At 32.8% G+C, this 24,109-nt stretch overlaps 1 protein-coding gene across 3 annotated transcripts in view; it reads left to right on the forward strand.

Moving 5' to 3' along the window:
- The first annotated feature begins 5,678 nt into the window (after nucleotides 1–5,678).
- The window catches only part of LOC306859318 (rho GTPase-activating protein SYDE2-like), a 46,074-nt gene continuing 27,643 nt past the window's right edge, over nucleotides 5,679–24,109 (forward strand). Inside the window, exons 1-3 of one of the 3 annotated variants that reach the window (XM_079400309.1) lie at nucleotides 5,679–7,139; nucleotides 21,184–21,342; nucleotides 22,684–22,920. In XM_079400309.1, coding sequence (XP_079256435.1) covers nucleotides 5,834–7,139; nucleotides 21,184–21,342; nucleotides 22,684–22,920 — 1,702 coding nt within the window. In that variant the 5' untranslated portion in view covers nucleotides 5,679–5,833. The remainder of the gene's footprint in view (nucleotides 7,140–21,183; nucleotides 21,343–22,683; nucleotides 22,921–24,109) is intronic. The other 2 variants (XM_079400311.1, XM_079400310.1) reach the window with 2 other exon arrangements.

The raw sequence follows: 24,109 nt of genomic DNA on the forward strand, positions 1-24,109 counted from the left end.
CGCGAATCATTTGATTTATATCAGAACTTCGAAGCGAGGATCGCGAATCATTTGATTTATTTCAGAACTTTGAAGCACGGATCTCGACTCTTTTGATTTATTTCAGAACTTCGAGGCACGGATCGCGAACCATTTGATTTATATCAGAACTTTGAAGCGCGGATCTCGACTCATTTGATTTAGATCAGAACTTCGAAGCGAGGATCGCGAATCATTTGATTTATTTCAGAACTTTGAAGCACGGATCGCGAATCATTTGATTTATTTCAGAACTTTGAAGCATGGATCATGACTCATTTGATTTAGATCAGAACTTTGAAGCACGGATCGCGAATCATTTGATTTAGATCAGAACTTCGAAGCAAGGATCGCGAATCATTTGATTTAGATCAGAACTTCGAAGCAAGGATCGCGAATCATTTGATTTAGATCAGAACTTTGAAGCACGGATCGCGAATCATTTGATTTATATTAGAACTTTGAAGCGCGGATCGCGAATCATTTGATTTAGATCAGAACTTTGAAGCATGGATCGCGAATCATTTGATTTAGATCAGAACTTCGAAGCGCGGATCGCGAATCATTTGATTTATATTAGAACTTTGAAGCGCGGATCGCGAATCATTTGATTTAGATCAGAACTTCGAAGCGAGGATCGCGAATCATTTGATTTAGATCAGAACTTCGAAGCGCGGATCGCGAATCATTTGATTTATATTAGAACTTTGAAGCGCGGATCGCGAATCATTTGATTTAGATCAGAACTTTGAAGCGCAGATCTCGAATCATTTGATTTATATCAGAACTTCGAAGCATGGATCATGACTCATTTGATTTAGATCAGAACTTCGAAGCACGGATCGCAAGTCATTTGATTTATATTAGAAATTCGAAGCGTGGATTTCAAATGATTTGAATTATTTCAGAACTTCGAAGCGAGGATCCCAAATCATTTGATTTATATTGGAACTTTGAAGCGCGGATCGCCAATCATTTGATTTAGATCGGAACTTCAGAGTGGGTTTGAGAATGTTTTGATTCAGATCAGGACTTCGAAGCACAGATCGTGAATCTTTTTTTCAGATATTTTTTAAACAGTACAAAACATTAAGGCAGTACAGTTATAAAAACAAAACAAAGAAATAAAAAAGTATACTCAGATACAAATTGAAAAATTAATGATTTTTTTTCTTTTTCTTTTCTTTTTTTTTGTCATCCTTAAACTATGATTAGAGTAATTTGTGGTTACCATGTTTTAACTATAGTAGCCATGGTATGTGTGGGTGTGTGTTTTCTGATTAAAAATGCCTGGCGATTCGACTTGAATGAAGCGTTAAATGTCCTAATGCTGCAGCACTGCACTAAAGCAGTAAAGTGAGTTACTTTATGCAGTGATCAGCTGAGATGTCCTGCAGCACCCCTGTCCTGCAGCAGACGGCAGAGGGGTCCTGGCTAATTTACGTCCTGAGAAAGGGGTGCAGATCGCCCCCATAAATTGTGTTGCTGGGGTGCGAGAGACTCAAAGACACTGCAAAGAGCCAAAAGACAATGAGGAAGGAGTCACAGTGAACACAGACAGCTGCACGACTGCACACACGTGCATCACTATCAATACAGCCGGAGAAACAGATGTTCCTCTTCACAAAGACTGAGAGAGAGAAAGAAAGAGATTGGCTGATGCACACTGATCAGATTTCTTGCTTTCATAGTCCATTTCTTTAGAGTTGTGCAATAAAAATGTTAATTCTTAATTTATTCTCTCTCATGTTATTGCAAACTCTAAATCAGAGGTGCAGAGCTTTTTATTATGAAGGGCCAAAAATCAAACTTGATTTGAGGGCCATGGACCAAAAGTAAATGTTGCATTGTATAATTGTGTTGTATTATATTATATTAAAATGTATTATTATTTTTTAATAAATAAATAATTGTAATATAATGAAAATTCTACAGATTTTTATCAGTTACTCATATTGTTTCAATGCAAAGTCCATTCAAAGCAAAAACAAGGTGAAATGAAGATATGCTTAAATTGCATGTTTTTCCCATTTTTTTAAAAAACTGAAACCAAACAAAACTTTAACTGTTTTATTTCAGCTAGTTGTCAAAGCAACATGTCTTATATGAACATGTAAAATAATAAAAATGAAGTAAAATGAATTAAAAATTAACATTGACAAAAACACACAACAGCATTACTAATTTTTGAACTAATATAAAAATGAAAAGTAATTCCAAACATTATAAATTAACAAATATTAAAATAATTTATATAAATATATTATATATATATATATATATATATATATATATATATTTAAAATATAACATTTAAAAAAAAAAGAAATTATTTTAAATCAGATACATTTATATTGTTTTTACATTTCAATGCAAAAAAATCAAACAGAATTTTAAACTAAGAAATGAAGATATGGCATGTTTTTCTCTTTTGTGATATGACATGGCCCTGGTTTGGGCATCTCTGATCTCTGTTGTCATTAAATTGCTACAAATGTGTTTTTGAATGTATAAAGTACAACATGTTCATGATGTTAAGAAACTGATTTCATCCTGCAGATCTGTGTGTCTGATCTAACAACACACTCACAACGGTGAAGCAACTAAATGAGTACTAGAGGTAAGTAAACACACTCACGTCACCCCGCATCCTTGTTTTTCACTGTGTGTTTCTGCTGCAGGCTGCGACATGCGCACGGATGCTCAGACAAGACAGGCATGCGCTGCTGTGAGTGTGTGTGTGTGTGTGTGTGTGTGTGTGTGAGAGTGATAGAGAGAGTGTGTGTTTGGGGGGCTTTTGGTTGTTTTTCTGATAAATTTCCCTGATTTCATAACTGGACATCCTAATCTGTCTCCTCAATCTGCTGCAGCAAAACGTTCTTTATTAAGATGCACAGAATGCAAGGTGCATGATGGGACAAGCTCTGTGTTTGAGATGTTCAGATCCAGCGATGATTCAAATTATCTGCTTTATCTGCAACACACATTTACAGAAAAGAGATTAAGCTATCCTTTAAAGACCAAAAACAACTTTCTAAACTTGAGGTTGATGTGTGTACATATATATACATATACATATATATATATATAATTAATATTGTAACAATATTATTTCAATATTATTTATATTGGATATTGTAATTATAAATCGTATATTGTAAATGTAAATTATATTATTTATATTGTATAATTATTATTTAAAAAATATATATATAAATATTATTTGTATTATAATTATAAATAATTATAAATATTAATATAAATAATTTGTATATTATGTTTTATAAATGTTATATGATAGTATTTATGATTTTAATGACCATTTATAATATTTTTTTGATATTACGTAATATCAAATATTATAAAATATTGTTTAAAATTTAAAAAAATGGTTCTTAAAATCATAAATACTTTTACATAACATTTATAATATATATATATATATATATCAAATTAATATTGTAACAATATTATTTCAATATTATTTAAATTGTATATTGTAATTATAAATTGTATATTTTAAATGTAAATGATATTATTTATATTTTATAATTATTATTTTTTAATATATATATATATATATATATATATATATATATATATATATATATATATATATATATATATATTATTTGTATTATAATTATAAATAATTTGAAATATTAATATGGATCATTTGTATATTATGTTTTATAAATGTTGTATGAAAATATTTATGATTTTAATGACCATTTATAATATTTTTTTTATATTACGTAATATCAAATATTATAAAATATTGTTTAAAATATTAAAAATGGTTCTTAAAATCATAAATACTTTTATATAACATTAATATATATATATATATATATATATATATATATACTGATTTGAACTGAGTCTTGAGATAATGAAAACAACTAATTTAAAATGAGAAATCAACTTTTATTTTTAGTGAATTTATTTCAAATAATGCATATTAATCATGATTTTACTGTCTATGAGTTTACTGTTCTGTATACAAACACATTTCAATATTTATTAGGCTGCAGTCATATTGTAATATGGTATGCAGTCCTTAAATGCAGAGAAATCAGCGGAAATGTATGAATTATTGCATTTATTGCTGAGGTAACTGATTTCTAATGTGATTATGAATAGGGGATTAACAATCAAATAAATCCTCAGATGTTGTTTGTTTCTCTTGGCTCTCTCTGTCGGACGTTTGTGGAATCTGAAAGAAAAGCATGAGTCAGTATTTTAATCGCAGGATCTCTGAGGGAAGAGATGAAGTGATTTGCTGGTTAGTGACTGTCTTTCAGACAAAATTCCCGATTATTCCCAGAAGCCGGAGGCTGCCGGGACATGCAGGTGTGTTGATGGGATCTGTGCATGCTTCGGTCCGTCTCAGACGTGCGCTGACAAGTTTGTAAACAAGAAGGCCGGAATATGAATGAGAAACACTTTCCCCTGCAGAGCGCAGAGGCTGTCATTCCTGTGATGATTATCCCATTGAGACATAATCAGCCTATTAGTCCAAATCAGTGTTGAGCTGTAATCTGTTTAAACAGGCCTGATCATTACCTGTAATATAAACCCATCGCCATCCAATATGCTCCAGTCATACATTAATGTTGTCGTTAAGAGAAGAACATCAGGTTTAATAACTCACAGATTAAAAGTCTAATTAAGTTAACGAACTATCATAATTGACTTTAAAACTACAGCAATACTACAAACATGAGAAAGAATTCAATAATGCTGAAAACATCAGAAATTTATGAAGATTTAAATACAAAAAACATGCAAAAACAGTTAATGACAGTCAGACTATTATTATTAAATTTTTATCTATTATTAATTATATTTGTATATAATGTACTGATATTTTATATTTATGATTTTATAATAGCATTTATACAGTAGGGTCATATATTCTTCACTATTTTAAATACAATAAATCACATTTATTATATACATTGTATTTAATATAATAATTTACTGTTTTTATATTATAGTATATTAAATAATAAAAATATATACATTCATACTTATCTTTTAATATAAACTGATTTTTAAGGCAGTATAGAATATATTCTTTATATATGCTTATATTGTTCTAAAAGTTATATATAAGTATATATATATATATATATATATATATATATAGCTTATTAGATATTTGAATATAGACATTGAATAAGTTTATAGATAGATAGATGGATAGATAGATAGAAATGTATTATGACTATAAGAATATATCAAATTTTTGTAAAAATATAAAAACAGATAAAATATATACCATAAAAATATATACTTTTATTTATAATATATATAAAAAATATAATGTGTGTGTGTGTGTGTGTGTGTGTGAAATGCATGTAGAGTTATTTGATTTTATTTGATTTTATTATGATTATTTATTTAATATTTTTCAAGTATTATGTAAGTAGTTTGTACTACTAGTAAATACAGGTGTTTTGGGATGGAATAGTCGAGCCTGTTCAGAAGCTATTTGAGTGAAGTAGCCGCAGAGCTGCTGGTTGCATGTGGAGTTTGTTTGAGCTCCGCCTCTAAACCTTTAACCCCCCACAGAAACTATCTGAACTATTTCAGCACACACACACACACACACAGAAAGAGAGAGAGAGAGAGAGAGAGAGAGAGAGAGAGAGAGAATGTGTGTGCGATTTGATTTCAGTGGATCATGGAGCAGCGCTCTGACCGCGGTGTGTCGGAGTCTCCTGGCCGCACGGATGCGCTTCTAACACGGTTACTTTTGCTCCGGAGCGCCGCTGAACGGAAATAAAGCTGGAGGATCGGATCGGTACCGATGGCTGATCCTCTGCGGAGGACAATTCTAGCCAAACTCAGGGGCAAGAAACCCAAAGGGAAAGACGTGAGCACCGCGAACCGGCCGAGAGAAGGTAAAGAAAAAGTTTATCAGGTGCAAACAGAGAGAATTTACATATCAAACGCGATGAGGGCTGAGCAGAGCTGTGCGAACGCAGATCCGGTTCCCCGGTGCGCCGGGGGTCCCTCTGATGAAAGCGAACGGACCGAGCTGAAGCGCTTCCATACGCCGCGGGTCCGCGGAGACTCGATCGGCTTCGGCGGCTGCGATTTAAAACCCAAACGAGAGGCTTTAAAGCTAACAGATGGTCAAGATCTAAAGAATAAAGAGACAAATGTTACATTACTCGAGCAAAAGGCCGGGAATAACATTACGGGCGACATTAGGAGCCCACAACCTCACGTGTTTGATTATATAGACGCGCAAAGCGATCTAATTCAGGTAATAGAGAGTTCACTGGAGTATCATGGAGATTTTAGGATGCCCACGTTACAAAGTCCGACTTTTTTCCCCACTGATCTGGAAATAACATTGGCCCCCGGGCTGAGAGACGGGGCCCCTCGACACCACTCAGTCGACAGTGAGGACGACGATTATTACGATAACCAAATTCTGCCCTTTTATGAGTCGTACACTCAGTTGAACGACCAAAATAAAAATATCGGCGAGCCAATATCGGCGTCGGGGTCAAACAAAACCACGCAAGAAACAGACAGACTGAAGTCGCAACTAAAAGAGGCGTATTATTTGCTAATAAACACAATGCATAACATCAGTTTCGACGGTCAGGTTGAAGATAACGGATTTGTGGATCAGGCCAGTAGCGCAAGTCAATCCAACGATAGCGTTAGCACAGGAAGCGACGCGTCGGAAGAATGTCGGAACGATTCTGATTCGCCGCTATTTGCGTTTATCGGACGATGTGGGGTGGGATTGACAGGGACTTCACAAAGTAGAAGCTTGCAGAATATTCGCAACGTAAATCCCAAACCGATGCTCCAGCGGTCAGTGAGCGATAGCAAGGTGAAGTACTCATCAAAGTGCTCGGTCGCATCGGGACGCGTTGCGCAAATGATGAACCCTATGGAAACCCTACCGATACCTGTTTCGACGCGACAATCCCGCAACGACGCAACGGTGCCCAAACATCCTGGAGTCACTGTCAACAAGATGCAAGAGTGGATGCAGAAAGGTCGCGTGCTTTCGTCCGAAATGAAGCAGAGGATCGCTGGTTCTTCGCTGAGAGCCAATCTCGTGAGGCCAAAAACGGCACGACAGCAGACAGGTATGGACGCCCGCTTTCGTGGAGGACCATCTCACAACTTCCTGTGGAAAACGCTGGGAGAGCTTCTGGGTGTCTTTTAACCGGTGCCGGGTTTTTTCCTCCTCTTCCTTCATGACTAAAGCCCGTTCACATCAAGAACGATAACTACACACTGTAAAAACACAAAAGTTGAGCCAGCTTAAAATTTTAAGGCAACCAGCTTCAGCAGATTGAGTTTTCTCCACTTGTTGTTTTAAGTTTATACAACAAAAAGTTGAGAATCTCCTACAAAAATAAGCTGAAAGAACTCAAAAATCTGCAAAAAGTTGGTTGCTTTAAAATTTTAAGTTGGCTCACCTGTTTTTTTGTTTTTTTAACATTGCACTGTCAACATTTGAAGTGGATCAAAACCTTTAATCAAAGTTGTCCTAAAACCTAGGGTTGGGTATTGTTTGAATTTTATCAATTCTGATTCTGCTTATCGATTCTGATTCTTATCAGTAAAGTAAAGTAAAAAAAGTAAAGTTGTGACGTATTGTCAAGTATGGTGACCCATACTCGAAATTGGTGCTCTGCGTTTAACCCATCCAAGTGCACACACACAGCAGTGAGTAGTGAACAAATGCGCACACACACACACACACACACACACCGTGAACACACACCCGGAGTAGTGGGCAGCCATGCTGCGGCGCCCGGGGAGCAGTTGGGGGTTCGGTGTCTTGCTCAAGGGCACCTCAGTCGTGGTATTGAGGGTGGAGAGAGCGCTGGACATCCACTCCCCCCACCTACAATCCCTGCCGGCCGGGGACTCGAACCCGCAGCCTTTCGATTACGAGTCCGACTCTCTAACCATTAGGCCTCCTTATCAGTTCCCGGTTTCGATTCCAGTGAGGTTAAAAGTCAAACATTTCCATATCAGACATTTATTCTGTGTCTCTTTTTGCAAAACATTTAATTGCTGCTAAATACCATAAACAAAAATGAGCTGTCAACATACAAACTGGACTCGATTAAGAGCTGTTTGTGTGCAAAAATAGAGCTGCACGATTCTGGATAAATTTAGAATTTTTATAAAATTTTTATATAATTAGACAACTAAACAAAATCTCATGGAATATATGAATGGAATGATTCAATGACTCACTCAAGATTTCCTTCTTTCATTACTGGATGAATCAGTCTTTTAGAATGAACTTCTTGAATGAATGACTCAAAGACAAATACGTTTTTAATAGCCCCTTTTTGCCACCAAAAAATAAAGATGCTCACACAGGATTTGATACGCAGAATTGATATTTTTATTTTACAACAAGTATCTGATTCTGCAATTGGAATTGATTTTAGATTCCTAACCCTACTAAAATCTCAAACCAAAATGCGTTCTTGTCTTAGGACAACTTTGATTCACCTTTTTTGATCAACTTCTAATGTTGAGTGCTGTATTAAGATATCTATAAAGATAAAGACATTAGTTCATCAGCTGGAAAAAATCTTTCTGAAAGTGATTCCAGCAATATTGTTTCTCTGTGCCTTTATCGTTATAGCTGTTATGTGGACTCTGCTATTCTTTAATATTTAGATCAATTATCTTTATGGTTATCATTATAGTTATCGTCCTTGGTGTGAACAGGCCTTAATGGCGTTTCACGTAACACATTTGGCAGAAGTGTGCCGGAGGCTCGATTGGTTCCTCTCCACTAACACATTTACTCTCTGAATAATTCATTTCATGCTTGTCGTCTTGGTGATGGTGGTGGTTTTGTGCTGATGTTAATTGCGAATGTTTATTGTGTTGAGATGCTGGAACCCTGATAAGACGTGACCCAGCAGATGGTTGGGTTATCAGTGTGTTTTAAAGGTCACTCGTCCACTCTCAAGTGCGTATCCAAGAAAACGTGGTTGACGGCTATCTTGTATCATGAAACCAACAGGAATCATTTTGATTTTGCGTTTGAGTTCATTACTGCTAATTCCAGAGTAAACCACAAATCTGAATGCACCAGGCTTCATTTTGGGACAGCTGTGCATGCACTGCTTAAGATTTCATGCAAGTTTGTAGTATTTTGCTTGTGTGTAGAGCAGTGACTTTGACTTCTTGTGGGTGTCTTGCATGTAAACAAGTGTTTTTGACAGATGAACTTCAAACTGCATGCTTCAAATACATTTTATAGTCATGCTTTAAATGCAAGCTTTTAAGAAAACAATGTAATAACATTAAAGATCAAAAGTTTGTAACTTGGTTTCCAGGCCAGATTTGAAAAAAGAGCTCATCTTGTGTGTTTAATGTGGCCTTTGGACAGCTGGTGTAAAAATAATTGAGTTCAAACCGAATGCCATGCGAGCAAATTTAGAGCAAGTGGACATGGCGTTCATGGAGATTCACAACACTGTTACATTCATGCATTTGGAAGATGCTTTTATCCAAAGTGACTTAAAGGAATAGTTCACCCAAAAATGAAAATTTAATCCAAGATGTAGATTAGTTTGTTTGGAGATTTAGAGAAATGTGTCTCTGCATCAGTGTCTCAGCAATGGATGCTCTGCAGTGAATGGGTGCCGTCAGAATGAGAGTCCAAACAGCTGATAAAAACATCACAATAATCCACACCACTCCAGTCCATCAGTTAACATCTGGAGAAAACAAAAGCTGAAACAAATCCATCATCCATAATAACGCTTCCTCCAGTGAAAAAGTGCATCTCCTGTTGTCTTGCATATCAAAATCCAGCCACATATTTCTTTATAGGCTAATTTTGATCTTGTTTTGGCTTGTAAACGCTGCTTGATCTGTGCAGATTTCTCTCTTGATTCAGACCACTTTTCCACTGGAGGAAGCCTTATTATGAGTTAAAAACATCTTAATGATAGAATTGTTTCTTTTGTCTTCTCAAGACGCTAACTGATGGACTGTATCTGCTGATGAGCCGGTGGTGTTTGTTTTGGGCCGGAGGGAGCTGTTCTCGAGTGAATTCTCGACCCATGGAAACGCGGAGCCCCAGGGAAGGAATATTTGGAATGCCAAGGCCGTCGTTTCACTTGTTTGCTCTCTGTTCCTCAGGGCTTGAATGCAGGCAGGGATTAGAAAAGAGACATTACACGTTCGTTAAGGTAGGATTAGTCCATCCTGTGAGATTTTGTTTAGTTGTCCACGGCTTATTTTAATCTTAGGTGTCTGAGGTTTGAATAAGTAGACTGAACTTATTTTAGTAGCATTTGTGTGCTGATCTATTTAGATAGCCTGGTTTATTTTAGAAGAACGCTGGTTAATCTCACACAAACCTTTAATAATATGCTCAAGTCATATTCCACCCATAATTAAATTTTATTTTTGTTACAAAAAAGAGACCTGTTTTTGTATCTTTATTATTATTTGCATTGTGACATTATTTTCTTGACAATTATGCATGAATTTGCCTTCTAAATTTTAAAATGAAAAAATATATACACTGAAAATATATTTATTAATAGTTTGAAAAAATTAAATAATTATAAAAATATGATAAATTATACTTAGTTTTAAATAATATATTAAATATATATTTATATAAATATTTAATTAGTAAAATTGTACAAAGGTGCATATGAAGTTCCAACCACTATAATACATGTAATTTGTGCTATAATTTATTTTATGCTGATTTAATTATAAAAAAAAAAAATGTTCCCATTTATGATTCTCTTTACTGTGTATTTTAAACAAACAAACAAAAAAACTAATAAATAAATGTATTGTTACTGTATTTCACTCTTTTTTAAGAAAACACAGTTCTTATCACATCTGTATCTTTAATATTATTTGCATTCTCGTAATTATTTTGACAATTCCACATTAATTTGCCCCCTCCTAAGTCTTAATTACCAAAAGTATTGTTATTAATTAAGGAAAATAATTATATTCAAAAATTATATATTTTAGATAAACGATTTATTTAAATAATAAAATTGTACAAAAATGATATGGTTAGAACTATTATGAGTATGCAATGTAGTATTTGTTTTACTTCCTTTAATCGATGCTGGTTTTAATTATTAAAAACATTTTGTTCCCAGTTATGATTTTCTTTACCGTTACTGTATTGAAAATAATAAGAATGAGATTTTTGTTATAAAAAAATTAGCATAATCCTCGTTAAAAATAATGTCCCATTGCAAAAACAAACAAACAAATAATTTTTTATGCAAAATACAACTTTCTCTTGATTTTACAGTGAAAGGTCAGTATATGAGCTTCACACAAGCATTAATAAGACCGCCGTAGTTGCAGTGATATACAGGCAAACCAGTGCTGTAACATTGTGTCCAGTGCTGCTGTAACGCAGCGATGTGATTGGCTGAGAGGTGAAGACATCATAACGAGATTGAATGTCAGAATGCGGCACTGTGTTCGTGGAATGTCTGCAGTCTGGAGCGAAAGAGTGTCTGGATGCGGCTGCTGCAGTAATCATGGAAAACTCTCGGATGACAGAAGGCCAGAAACCGGAGCACGGGGCGAGGAGGAGGGGGGCGCTTGCTCGTTTCACAACCCAGAGCCACTCACACAACTCTTCAGATGTCTGAATGATGCTGCATTGGATAGGAAATATAAAAACAGCCTCATTTTTTGTAAAGAAACCCTTTGCAAGCCACACATTTGAGGGGAAAAGAGTCTGAAATGATAAAGCAGTAGATCTAGTGTCGAAATGATATTATTGGGAAAAATATTCACACTTTCTGTGAAAGATTTTTAACATTTGAGACATGCAGATGCAGACACTTCATTTGATATTTTGTGTCGTTAACTTGTATAGATATGTTCTCTGCGGATTTTTGGGTTGTTTTGGGATTTTAAAGCAGAAAATGTGTGAAAAGCATGACTTTGCTTTTTCCCTTGAATGTTTGAGTCAATCTCCATGAAACTGAATGGCAAAACATTTGGTGGAAAAGCAGTTGAAATGACATGCTTCTGCTCATCAAGGCTGCATTTATTTGATCAGAAATACAGAAAAAAGTGAAATATTATTACAATTTAAAATAATGTCTTTCTATTTTAACATATTTTAGAGTATAATTTATTTCTGTGATCAAAGCTGAATTTTCAGCATCATAACTCATTCAGTCAATTCAGAATCATTCTAATATGCTGATTTATTATCACTGATATATAAATATTTTAAACATTTGAATAAACAATTAAAAATAGTTTTGCTCTGGATTTTGGGTTGTTTTAGCATTTTTAAATGAGAAAATGTGCTTCGTCTGGCTTTTATTACTTTTATTTAGATTTCCTTGAAAGCTGTTCTTGGGAAGCGTTTGCATCAGTCATGTTTCCCGCTGTAATTGTTTCAGCCGATCCCTTGAGCGACGGCTTTTGTAATCGAATCTGCTGCTCCATATACAGACGTGTCTAAAGAGTGTGTGTGTGTGTGTGTGTGTGTTCAGAGGAATCCTGGGCGTGTGAGAGCTCGTCCTCCATCATGAAAGACCCTTTAACGGCGTCACAGCTGAGCTTTGATCTGTGTAACCTCACAATAACCCAAACCCCGCAGCAGCTCAGTCTGACTGAAGGCCAGTCACAGCTTCATCAGACACACAGACAGTCATGTGCTGCACGTCTGCTCTTCAAACACAGTCTCTGTACATCAGGAACCGCTGTCAAGTGGTCTTGAGTGAACTTCATCAGTTATTAAAGCATCCTTGTTCTGCACCGGTCTTATTTTCTAGCATTGAGATGCTAAAATTAATTAGTTTATATTTCTCATTTTAGTTAAAGTTTTGGCAATTGTCTTGAGTGTTATAGTCATTTTTATTCATTTTTTAAGGAGTTTTATTAATATAGTTTGATTTTATTTCTGTTTTAATTATTTTGGTTTTATTTCTGTTTTATAAAAGTAAAAATTAACTTCCATAAATTCACTTTATATGCTTATTATTATTTAGCTATTTTTTCCTTGCATTTCTGAGTCAAACTCAATCTCATTTAGTTATTTGTTTCTGTTTTCTCTTGCATTTTTAGATCAATTTCCATATCTGTCTGTCTGTCTTCATCATTAATTAATCAAGTCAATTATATATTTCTCTCTCATTTATTAATTGATTAATGAATTAACTGATTTAATTTATTTCTTTAAATTAATTATAGTCATTCATTTAGAATTTTTTCCTTGCATTTTTGCATCAATCGCCATCATCTATTTTTTAGCTATTTTTCCATTGCATGTTTGAGTCAGTCTCTCGCTCTCATTTAATTAACATGTTTAGTTATGTATTTTTTATTTAATAATGAATTAACTTTATTTGTTTATTAGTATTATTAAGCTGTTTTTCCCTTGCATGTTGAAGTCAGACATTGTGATTGTAGTTTTAATGGCTTTAAAACTACAATAAATAGTAAACACGTCTGTAGTTTCAGAGAAAGAAAATACAACATCAAGCACTGTGGGAACTTCTGATGGTACATTTTTACCATCTAACGCTTCCGCTGAAGTCATATAATGATTTCTGAACTTCAAGTCACTGGTTAACTAATACGTAACATTTTATTTCTTGCTGTTTTTAACTCTCATTTGGTGTTTGACGAGGGTTAATTCTGTGATTGTGGGTGAAAATAGCAGTGGTGTGAATTACAAATGTCAGCAGACGATCCAGATTAATTTACAGCTCATGATTAGTGCTAATATGAACGCTGACACAAAGATTGAATCTGATCATGTGAGGCCTGTTTTTCAGTGATTGGGGCGAATCTGACCTGTATTTCCAACACCTTGTTTTTCCTTTTGCACCCCGTTCTTAGAGGAAAATCATCCGAGCGGGAAAGAGCTGCTAAAGAGCTTAGCGAGAGGTTCAAATCCACCTTACATAAGTGCAGCATCACATGATTGTGTTGTTGGTAAATGCTTGATCGGTCATGACACATCTGAGCGTCTGTAATCATATACTGACTGTTTTAGCAGTGAGATGGTCCAGGTATGTTTGGATTGACATGCTCTCGTTCACCCCAGACCCGCTTTGACTCAAAGACAGACAGAGGCGGAGAGGATCATGCGTATCACAACAATCTTTACTGTAGCGTCACAGCACGACTAAATCTAACATGTCTCGCAACGTGTCTTGCTTTTTACTCATAAACAGCCCCAAGAGATTTATTTAAATATTTAAAATATTTGAATAAATATTTAAAATATTTGAATAAATATTTAAAATATTTATTTTTTTGTAAAACTATTTATTTAAATTTTTTAAGCATTTCTGTAAATATTATAAGTATTTATTTACATTTTTAAAATATTATGTTTTATGTATTTAAATGCATTTGAATATGTAAATAAATATTTAAATAACCATCTGTAAAAGCAAGAACGGTTATTAAAATATTCTAAATATTTGTCTAAAAATTTGAAATATTTAATATTTATTTACTTTTATAAAAACAATATTTATGTACGTTTTAAATATTTGTTGTTTTTTTAAATACTTATTTACTTTATAAATACAATATTTATGTAAAAACTTACATTTTAAATGTTATTTTTAATGTGTATTTAATTTTTAAATAAATATTTAAATAAATAGCTATCTTAAAACAACCTATGTATTAAAATATTTATGTAAATATTTTTAATATAAATTTCTATTTTAAAATATTTATTTTTAAAAGACTTAAAAATGTATCAAATAAATATGTAAATAAATAACACTCTATAGAAGCAAGAAAATGTTTAAATAATTTAAATATGTATTTTAATATTTTAAATATATATATTAGTGGTCGACCGATATTGTTTTTTTGACTGCCGATATCTTGGAAAGCAGGGTGGCCGATATTATTTTAATATTTAAGAAGTTTGAAATCATTTGAAAATGGATTTTAAAAAAATTAAAATTTATTTTTTACAAATAAATTCATATTTAATAAAAATATAATTTAAAAGGAAGTAACCACTAACTTACAGGGCAATCAGTATTCTGGGAAGTTTGTGTGCATTGGGAATCACATTTTTTCAAATAATGTCAAGGTAACACTCATTTTACATACAGCACACAGTGAAAATGACATGAATATGACGGTGGGCAAATGCATAAAGTGCAGCATAATTTGAAATCACAAGTTTAAAGTTTAAAGCATTTAATTCGCACTGAAAGTCATGCAGAGAACACGCGATCATGCAGCATACATATGCACACTGCACAAGATCTCACAACTGGATTCGACTAAGTTTGCAAGGTTTGTGAAATGTTCATTAGACTTTCAAAGATTTGTTTAAATTATATAAATGCGTATTTGCTAAATGCTAATGGCAAACAAGAAAGTATTATAATATGTTTGCCTTTCTATTACTAATATTATAATACTTGTTTTGTATACATTTTAATCCCTCTATCTGATTATTAGACAGATGTCGATCTGTATTAGACAGAACTGTTAACGACAACTGCCTTTCTCAGCGCCGTCAAAATAAAAGCCCCACCTCGAACGCATCGGCCAGACAGAAAAACTTATCGGCCGATGCAGATATTTGAGAAATGCCCAATATCGGCCGATATATTGGCCTTGCCGATATATCTGTCGACCACTAAAATATATATATATATTGTGCACTTTATATTTTTAGCAGCTTTGGATTCATGTTTGATTACATGTTAACATATATTCACACAGAAAACAATTTTAAATTGTAAAAATATATCACAATTGGTGAGCAAAAGAGACTTCTTTGACAAACATTACAAAATCTTGCCGACCCCAAACAGTTTTGAACGCTAGTGTATATTTATGTTTTGTTGGAGTAATAAAGTCCAAGTTATCTAACTTTGGGACGCTTGATTCCCGTATCCCAGAATGCCATGGGCTGCGAGTCGCCTCTGGCTTGCTGACAGAACAGCAGCTCTAATTAAGCGTTTGAGTTTTATTTTCAGGTCTCTTTGACCTCTCAAACACATGCTGAGCGAGTGCTGGCCAGCGTTTCTCAGCCTGGCATAATAACACACTGTGGCTGCATTGTTTCGTGTGAAAGTGTCCAAGCGCCAGCCTGTAATCCACAAACACAAACCGTCGCTCCCTCGGTCCCAGGAGAGTTTACACAGCTTTGAGTCATAGTTATATTTCTGCTCGTCATTTCAGACACACTTTCTGCAGTTTTTACTCAGATGGATATCTGTTTTCTAAACGTAGAAGCTGAAATTGAAGCTATTGCAGATTTATTGCATTTTATATTTTAAGTTTTTATTTGAGCGTAATTTGTCATTTTGCGACGTGATTTTGCCATTTTTATCATTCAGTTATTTCTGTCATTTATTATCATTTTTACTTGTATAATTTTTATTATATTTTGAACTATTTATTTTTTATTTGTTAGTAATTTTAGTTTTTAAACTTATTTCCAGCTTTTATTTTTGTATTTTCAGTTTTCGTTTTCGTTTATTTTTTTGTCATTTTAAGTGCTTTTGTCATTTAATTGTTTATTAATAGTTTTTAATTAGTTTTTTTTTGTTTTTTATTTAGCAATTTTAGTACTTCAACTTCAACTTACCTCCAATAGTTGCCAAAGCAGAATTTCTAATCTTTGATTATTCATTGATTTTATATATTGATATTTTGAATTAGCTTTTATATTATTATTTAATAATTTTTTTTTAGTAATATTATGTGCATTTGTCATTTTCTTTTTAATATTTCTAAATAGTTTATTTTGAATTCAGTTAGTAATTTTAGTACTTCAGATTACTTATTTCTTGCCGAGTTACTTAAGGATATTTTTCTCATTTTCATTTATGTACTTTTTATAGTTTTATTGATCTTGATATCTTTTCAGTTTTTTAGTAAATTTGTTATGCGCACTTATTAGTTGTTCTATATTTCTAAATAGTTTTACTTTATTTTTAATTTCAGTTTTAGTTTGTTTAATTTGTTAGTGATTTTAGTAAACATATGAGTTTTTTTATGTCTAATATTATATTTGATTTTATTTCAGCTTAATTCCAATGAACAAAAATGTTTTAATAGCTTAGTTTTAGTTAACGATAACAGCTCTGCTTGTGAATATTAGAAAGCAGTGCAGAGTCTGTAAATGGTTTCATGATGAAAGATGCTGTCAGTCCCGTTTGACGCTGAAGGTTTTGAGAGTTTTATGAAACCAAAAACATTGTTTACAAAAACAATAAATGGCTCTTTTCGGTTTGTTTTTGGACTTGTTTGATCTAACCGGATGCACTTGCATGTTTTGCGCTAAAGGCAGCAGTCAGATGAGCTGAATCAGCAGAAGTGTTGGTTTTGCACTTTACATAAGTGCAGCATCACATGATTGTGTTGTTGGTAAATGCTTGATCGGTCATGACACATCTGAGCGTCTGTAATCATATACTGACTGTTTTAGCAGTGAAATGGTCCAGGTATGTTTGGATTGACATGCTCTCGTTCACCCCAGACCCGCTTTGACTCAAAGACAGACAGAGGCGGAGAGGATCATGCGTATCACAACAATCTTTACCGTAGCGTCACAGCACGACTAAATCTAACGAGTCTCGCAACGTGTCTTGCTTTTTACTCATAAACAGTCCCAAGAGATTTATTTAAATATTTAAAATATTTGAATAAATATTTGAATAAATATTTAAAATATTTGAATAAATATTTAAAATATTTATTTTTTTGTAAAACTATTTATTTAAATTTTTTAAGCATTTCTGTAAATATTATAAGTATTTATTTACATTTTTAAAATATTATTTTTTATGTATTTAAATGCATTTGAATATGTAAATAAATATTTAAATAACCATCTGTAAAAGCAAGAACGGTTATTAAAATATTCTAAATATTTGTCTAAAAATTTGAAATATTTAATATTTATTTACTTTTATAAAAACAATATTTATGTACGTTTTAAATATTTGTTGTTTTTTAAAATACTTATTTACTTTATAAATACAATATTTATGTAAAAACTTACATTTTAAATGTTATTTTTAATGTGTATTTAATTTTTAAATAAATATTTAAATAAATAGCTATCTTAAAACAAACCTATGTATTAAAATATTTATGTAAATATTTTTAATATAAATTTCTATTTTAAAATATTTATTTTTAAAAGACTTAAAAATGTATCAAATAAATATGTAAATAAATAACACTCTATAGAAGCAACAAAATGTTTAAAAAATTTAAATATGTATTTTAATATTTTAAATATATATATTAGTGGTCGACCGATATTGTTTTTTTTGACTGCCGATATCTTGGAAAGCAGGGTGGCCGATATAACGCCGATATAATTTTATTTATTTTAATATTTAAGAAGTTTGAAATCATTTGAAAATGGATTTTAAAAAAATTTGTAAAATAAACATACTTTAGATGAGAATTTTTTACAAATAAATTAATATTTAATAAAAAATATAATTTAAAAGGAAGTAACCACTAACTAACAGGGCACTCAGTATTTTGGGAAGTTTGTGTGCATTGGGAATCATATTTTTTCAAATAATGTCAAGGTAACACTCATTTTACATACAGCACACAGTGAAAATGACATGAATATGACGGTGGGCAAATGCATAAAGCGCAGCATAATTTGAAATCACAAGTTTAAAGTTTAAAGCATTTAATTTGCACTGAAAGTCACGCAGAGAACACGCGATCATGCAGCATACATATGCACACTGCACAAGATCTCACAACTGGATTCGACTAAGTTTGCAAGGTTTGTAAAGTAAAGTAAGTCGTGACGTATTGTCAAGTATGGTGACCCATACTCGAAATTGGTGCTCTGCGTTTAACCCATCCAAGTGCACACACACAGCAGTGAGTAGTGAACAAATGCACACACACACACACACACACACACCGTGAACACACACCCGGAGCAGTGGGCAGCCATGCTGCAGCGCCCGGGGAGCAGTTGGGGGTTCGGTGCCTTGCTCAAGGGCACCTCAGTCGTGGTATTGAGGGTGGAGAGAGTGCTGTACATTCACTCCCCCCACCTACAATCCCTGCCGGCCGGAGACTCGAACCCGCAACCTTTCGATTACGAGTCCGACTCTCTAACCATTAGACCACGACTTATATAAATTATATAAATGCGTATTTGCTAAATGCTAATGGCAAACAAGAAAATATTATAATATGTTTGCCTTTCTATTACTAATATTATAATACTTTTTTTGTATACATTTTAATCCCTCTATCTGATTATTAGACAGACGTCTATCTGTATTAGACAGAACTGTTAACGACAACTGCCTTTCTCAGCGCCGTCAAAATAAAAGTCCCACCTCGAACGCATCGGCCAGACAGACAACTTATCGGCCGATGCAGATATTTGAAAAATGCCCAATATCGGCCGATATAATTGGCCTTGCCGATATATCTGTCGACCACTAAAATATATATATATATTGTGCACTTTATATTTTTAGCAGCTTTGGAGTCATGTTTGATTACATGTTAACATATATTCAAACAGAAAACAGCTATTTTAAATTGTAAAAATATATCACAATTGGTGAGCAAAAGAGACTTCTTTGCCAAACATTACAAAATCTTGCCGACCCCAAACAGTTTTGAACGCTAGTGTATATTTATGTTTTGTTGGAGTAATAAAGTCCAAGTTATCTAACTTTGGGACGCTTGATTCCCGTATCCCAGAATGCCATGGGCTGCGAGTCGCTTCTGGCTTGCTGACAGAACAGCAGCTCTAATTAAGCGTTTGAGTTTTATTTTCAGGTCTCTTTGACCTCTCAAACACATGCTGAGCGAGTGCTGGCCAGCGTTTCTCAGCCTGGCATAATAACACACTGTGGCTGCATTGTTTCGTGTGAAAGTGTCCAAGCGCCAGCCTGTAATCCACAAACACAAACCGTCGCTCCCTCGGTCCCAGGAGCGTTTACACAGCTTTGAGTCATAGTTATATTTCTGCTCGTCATTTCAGACGCACTTTCTGCAGTTTTTACTCAGATGGATATCTGTTTTCTAAACGTAGAAGCTGAAATTCAAGCTATTGCAGATTTATTGCATTTTATATTTTAAGTTTTTATTTTAGTGTAATTTTTGTCATTTTGCGACGTGATTTTGCCATTTTTATTATTCAGTTATTTCTGTCATTATTATCATTTTTACTTGTATTATTTGTATTATATTTTGAACTATTTATTTTTTATTTGTTAGTAATTTTAGTTTTTAAACTTATTTCCAGCTTTTATTTTTGTATTTTTAGTTTTCGTTTTCATTTATTTTTTAGTCATTTTAAGTGCTTTTGTCATTTAATTGTTTATTAATAGTTTTTAATTAGTTTTTTTTGTTTTTTATTTAGCAATTTTAGTACTTCAACTTCAACTTACCTCCAATAGTTGCCAAAGTAGAATTTCTAATCTTTGATTATTCATTGATTTTATATATTGATATTTTGAATTAGCTTTTATATTATTATTTAATAATTTTTTTTTAGTAATATTATGTGCATTTGTCATTTTCTTTTTAATATTTCTAAATAGTTTATTTTGAATTCAGTTAGTAATTTTAGTACTTCAGATTTCTTGCCGAGTTACTTGCCAAAGCAATTTTTCTCATTTTCATTTATGTACTTTTATAGTTTTATTGATCTTGATATCTTTTCAGTTTTTTTGTAAATTTGTTATGTGCACTTATTAGTTGTTCTATATTTCTAAATAGTTTTACTTTATTTTTAATTTCAGTTTTAGTTTGTTTAATTTGTTAGTGATTTTAGTAAACATATGAGTTTTTTTTGTCTAATATTATATTTTATTTTATTTCAGCTTAATTCCAATGAACAAAAATGTTTTAATAGCTTAGTTTTAGTTAACGATTACAGCTCTGCTTATTAGAAAGCAGTGCAGAGTCTGTAAATGGGTTCATGATGAAAGATGCTGTCAGTCCCGTTTGATGCTGAAGGTTTTGAGAGTTTTATGAAACCAAAAACATTGTTTACAAAAACAATAAATGGCTCTTTTCGGTTTGTTTTTGGACTTGTTTGATCTAACCGGATGCACTTGCATGTTTTGCGCTAAAGGCAGCAGTCAGATGAGCTGAATCAACAGAAGTGTTGGTTTTGTTCGTTTGTGTTTGCAGCAGCGATGGAGTTTGTCTGTCAGCGTCAGGCCCCGTTTAACCACATCACAGTCTCTAAGAAACGCCAGTGGCTCCAGCAGAGCTCTGTGACAGCGCCCCCTGCAGCCGAGGAGGAGCAAACACAAACACACCCGCCATCTAACTCGCTTCTGACAGACGGTGTGTACAGTTAACACTGAATGCCTTGATCCTCATAGTGAATGTTTCCAGAGATTACCTCTGCTGGAAGTTGATCAAGAAATAATTATTTTAAGTGTTTTAATAATCCACACGTATCTGTCCCATTTTTTTATTTTTTGTCAAGTTAAATATGACTACATTTCATTAACTTTTACTTTTATAAAAGTTATTTTCAGTAAGTTTTTTTTAAGTATTAATCAATTCAATATTATTTTCAGTAAGTTAAAGCAGTTTGTTTAAAAAAAAAAAATCGTTTTCATTAATGATAACAACACTGATATAAGAATACAATACAAAAGCACATAAAATTAAAAAAAACTAAAATTGAACTAAAATTAAAATGAATGCTAAAACTGATTTATTTATTTTCTAAAATAAAAATACGTTTACATTTTTTTTTTAGAAATATAAAAAAATGACAAGCACACATACCAAAACTACTAAAATATGTGAACTCTTTTTTTTGTTTCCATTTTATTTTAGTATTTTAGGTATGTGCTTTTGTTATTTTTTTTAAATTTTAGTTTTTAAATTTCTAAATAGATTTAATTTATAGTTTTAATTTATTCTTATTTCAGTATTACTTTTATTTTAGCTAGTTATTTTAGTACTTTAGAAATGTAATACAAGGCAACATATCAGTTTTTTTTCTAGTTATACATCTAATAGGTACCTATATTTGATTTCAGCTTTATTTAAATTAACAAATACTTTTAATAATTTTAGTTTTTAGTTTAGTTAATTTTTTTATTTATTTTTTTATTGCTTTTGTCATTTTTATTTTCATTAATTTTTTTTTTTGGTGGGGTGTGTGAGGGGGTTATCTTTCTAAATAGTTATAGTTAATTTATTTTTATTTCAGTTTTAGGTTTATTTCAGTTAACAATTTTAGTACTTCAACTTTTTTTCTTTTGCCAAGCTATTTTATTTTTATATTTTGAGTTTTGATTTTTTTTTTTTTTCAGTTTAGTTTTTTTTTTTTGTGGTAATTTTGTACTTTTCTGCTTTTGTCACTTTTATTTTATTTTTATATCTCTAAATAGTTTTATTTGTTTATTTGTACTTTTTAACGTGTTATTATTTCAGTTTTAGTTTAATTCCCTAATTTCAGTTCTAGCAACATTTCTAATTTTCATTTACTTAAGTTTTACATCTCTCTACTTATAATTAATATAATATTTTATATGTGACTTATAATTTATACTAATAAATACTATATTTATGCTAGTACTAATCTTCTTCAGCTTTATCTCTAATGTCTTTAGTAGTTAGGTACAGTAAATGTCCAGTGGTTTGATGGCGTTTGGTTGATGTCTGCAGAAGCGTGTCCTCGCCGTCTCCTGCTGCCCGCAGCTAAAGTCAAACACGGCCGAATCTCGCCGCGCCGGACCGACCCAGCCGAGGAGAACGACGCCGACGATGAGGGCGAGATCTGGTACAACCCCATCCCGGAGGATGAAGATGCCGATCTGCTTCGCTGCGTTCCCGTCATCAGAGTCCAGACGAGACGAGCGGATGCAGACGAAAGACAGACGCAGGAGGAGAGCAGAGCCACAGGTACAGACTGTCCTCAGATCAGCTGCACAGCTTTAGCAGGGTTTTTTTAACACAAAATGTACACTTTGCTTTGCTGTATGCCAAGTAGTATATATGTGACCCTGGACCACAAAACCAGTCATAATTTTTTTTTTTTTTTTTAAACCTTTAAAGTTGTCCGTATTACGTTTTGGTATATTTACGGTAGGAATTTTATAAATATCTTGAAGGAACATGATCTTCACTTAATATTTACATTACATTTAGTCATTTAGCAGACACTTTTATCCAAAGCGACTTACAAATGAGGACAATGGAAGCAATCAAAAGAGCAATAATATGCAAGTGCTATAACAAGTATCAGTTTGCTTAACACAGTACACTTAGCAAGGCTTTTTTAATTATATAATAAATAAAAAGAAAACAGAGAGAATAGAAAAAGAATAGAGCAAGCTAGAGGCCTTTTTTGCTTTTGTTAATTGTATAATAAATAAAAAGAAAACAAATGGATAGAATACAAAAAGATTAGAAAAGCTAGTGTTAGTTTTTTTTTTTTTGTATGAAAACAAGCAGTTAGTAAATGAATAGAATGCAAGTCTAAAAGGGACAAGTGTTTTTTGTTTTTTCAAAGAATAGAATTAGACTAGAGAGTGCTAGAGTTAGAGGGCCAAATAAAGATGGAAGAGAAGTGTTTTTAGCCGATTCTTGAAGATGGTGCTGGGCAGGTCATTTCACCAGGAGGGAACAGTTAGTGTAAAAGTCAGTGAAAGTGATTTTGTGCCTCTTTGGGATGAACAATAAAGCGACGTTCACTTGCAGAACGCAATAATATCCTAATGATTTTTGGCATATGTGAAAAATGTATCATTTTGAGGCATACAATGTATTGTTGGCTATTGCTACAAATATACCTGTGTTACTGATGACTGCTTTTCAAAAGTGCAACAATTACTTTATCCCAAACATCCAGAGTTGAACTTTGTGCTTTATGAATGACAGCCAATGAGCTCTAGCTTTAGCAGTTTGAGATGTGCTTCATGTTCAAGGTACTGGGATAACAAACCTGTCTGGAAAATAATTATTCATATCTGTGTATGGTTTGTGAGGTTTTACATTATAAAACTTTGGATAAATGAAGACAGAAATGTTTTGAACACTTTCTAGTTTCAGGTTTTGCATTTGCATGAAAAATTGAATTGTGATTTTTCTG

Source organism: Barbus barbus (assembly GCF_936440315.1).
Source record: "Barbus barbus genome assembly, chromosome: 40".
Taxonomy (NCBI): Eukaryota; Metazoa; Chordata; class Actinopteri; order Cypriniformes; family Cyprinidae; genus Barbus; species Barbus barbus.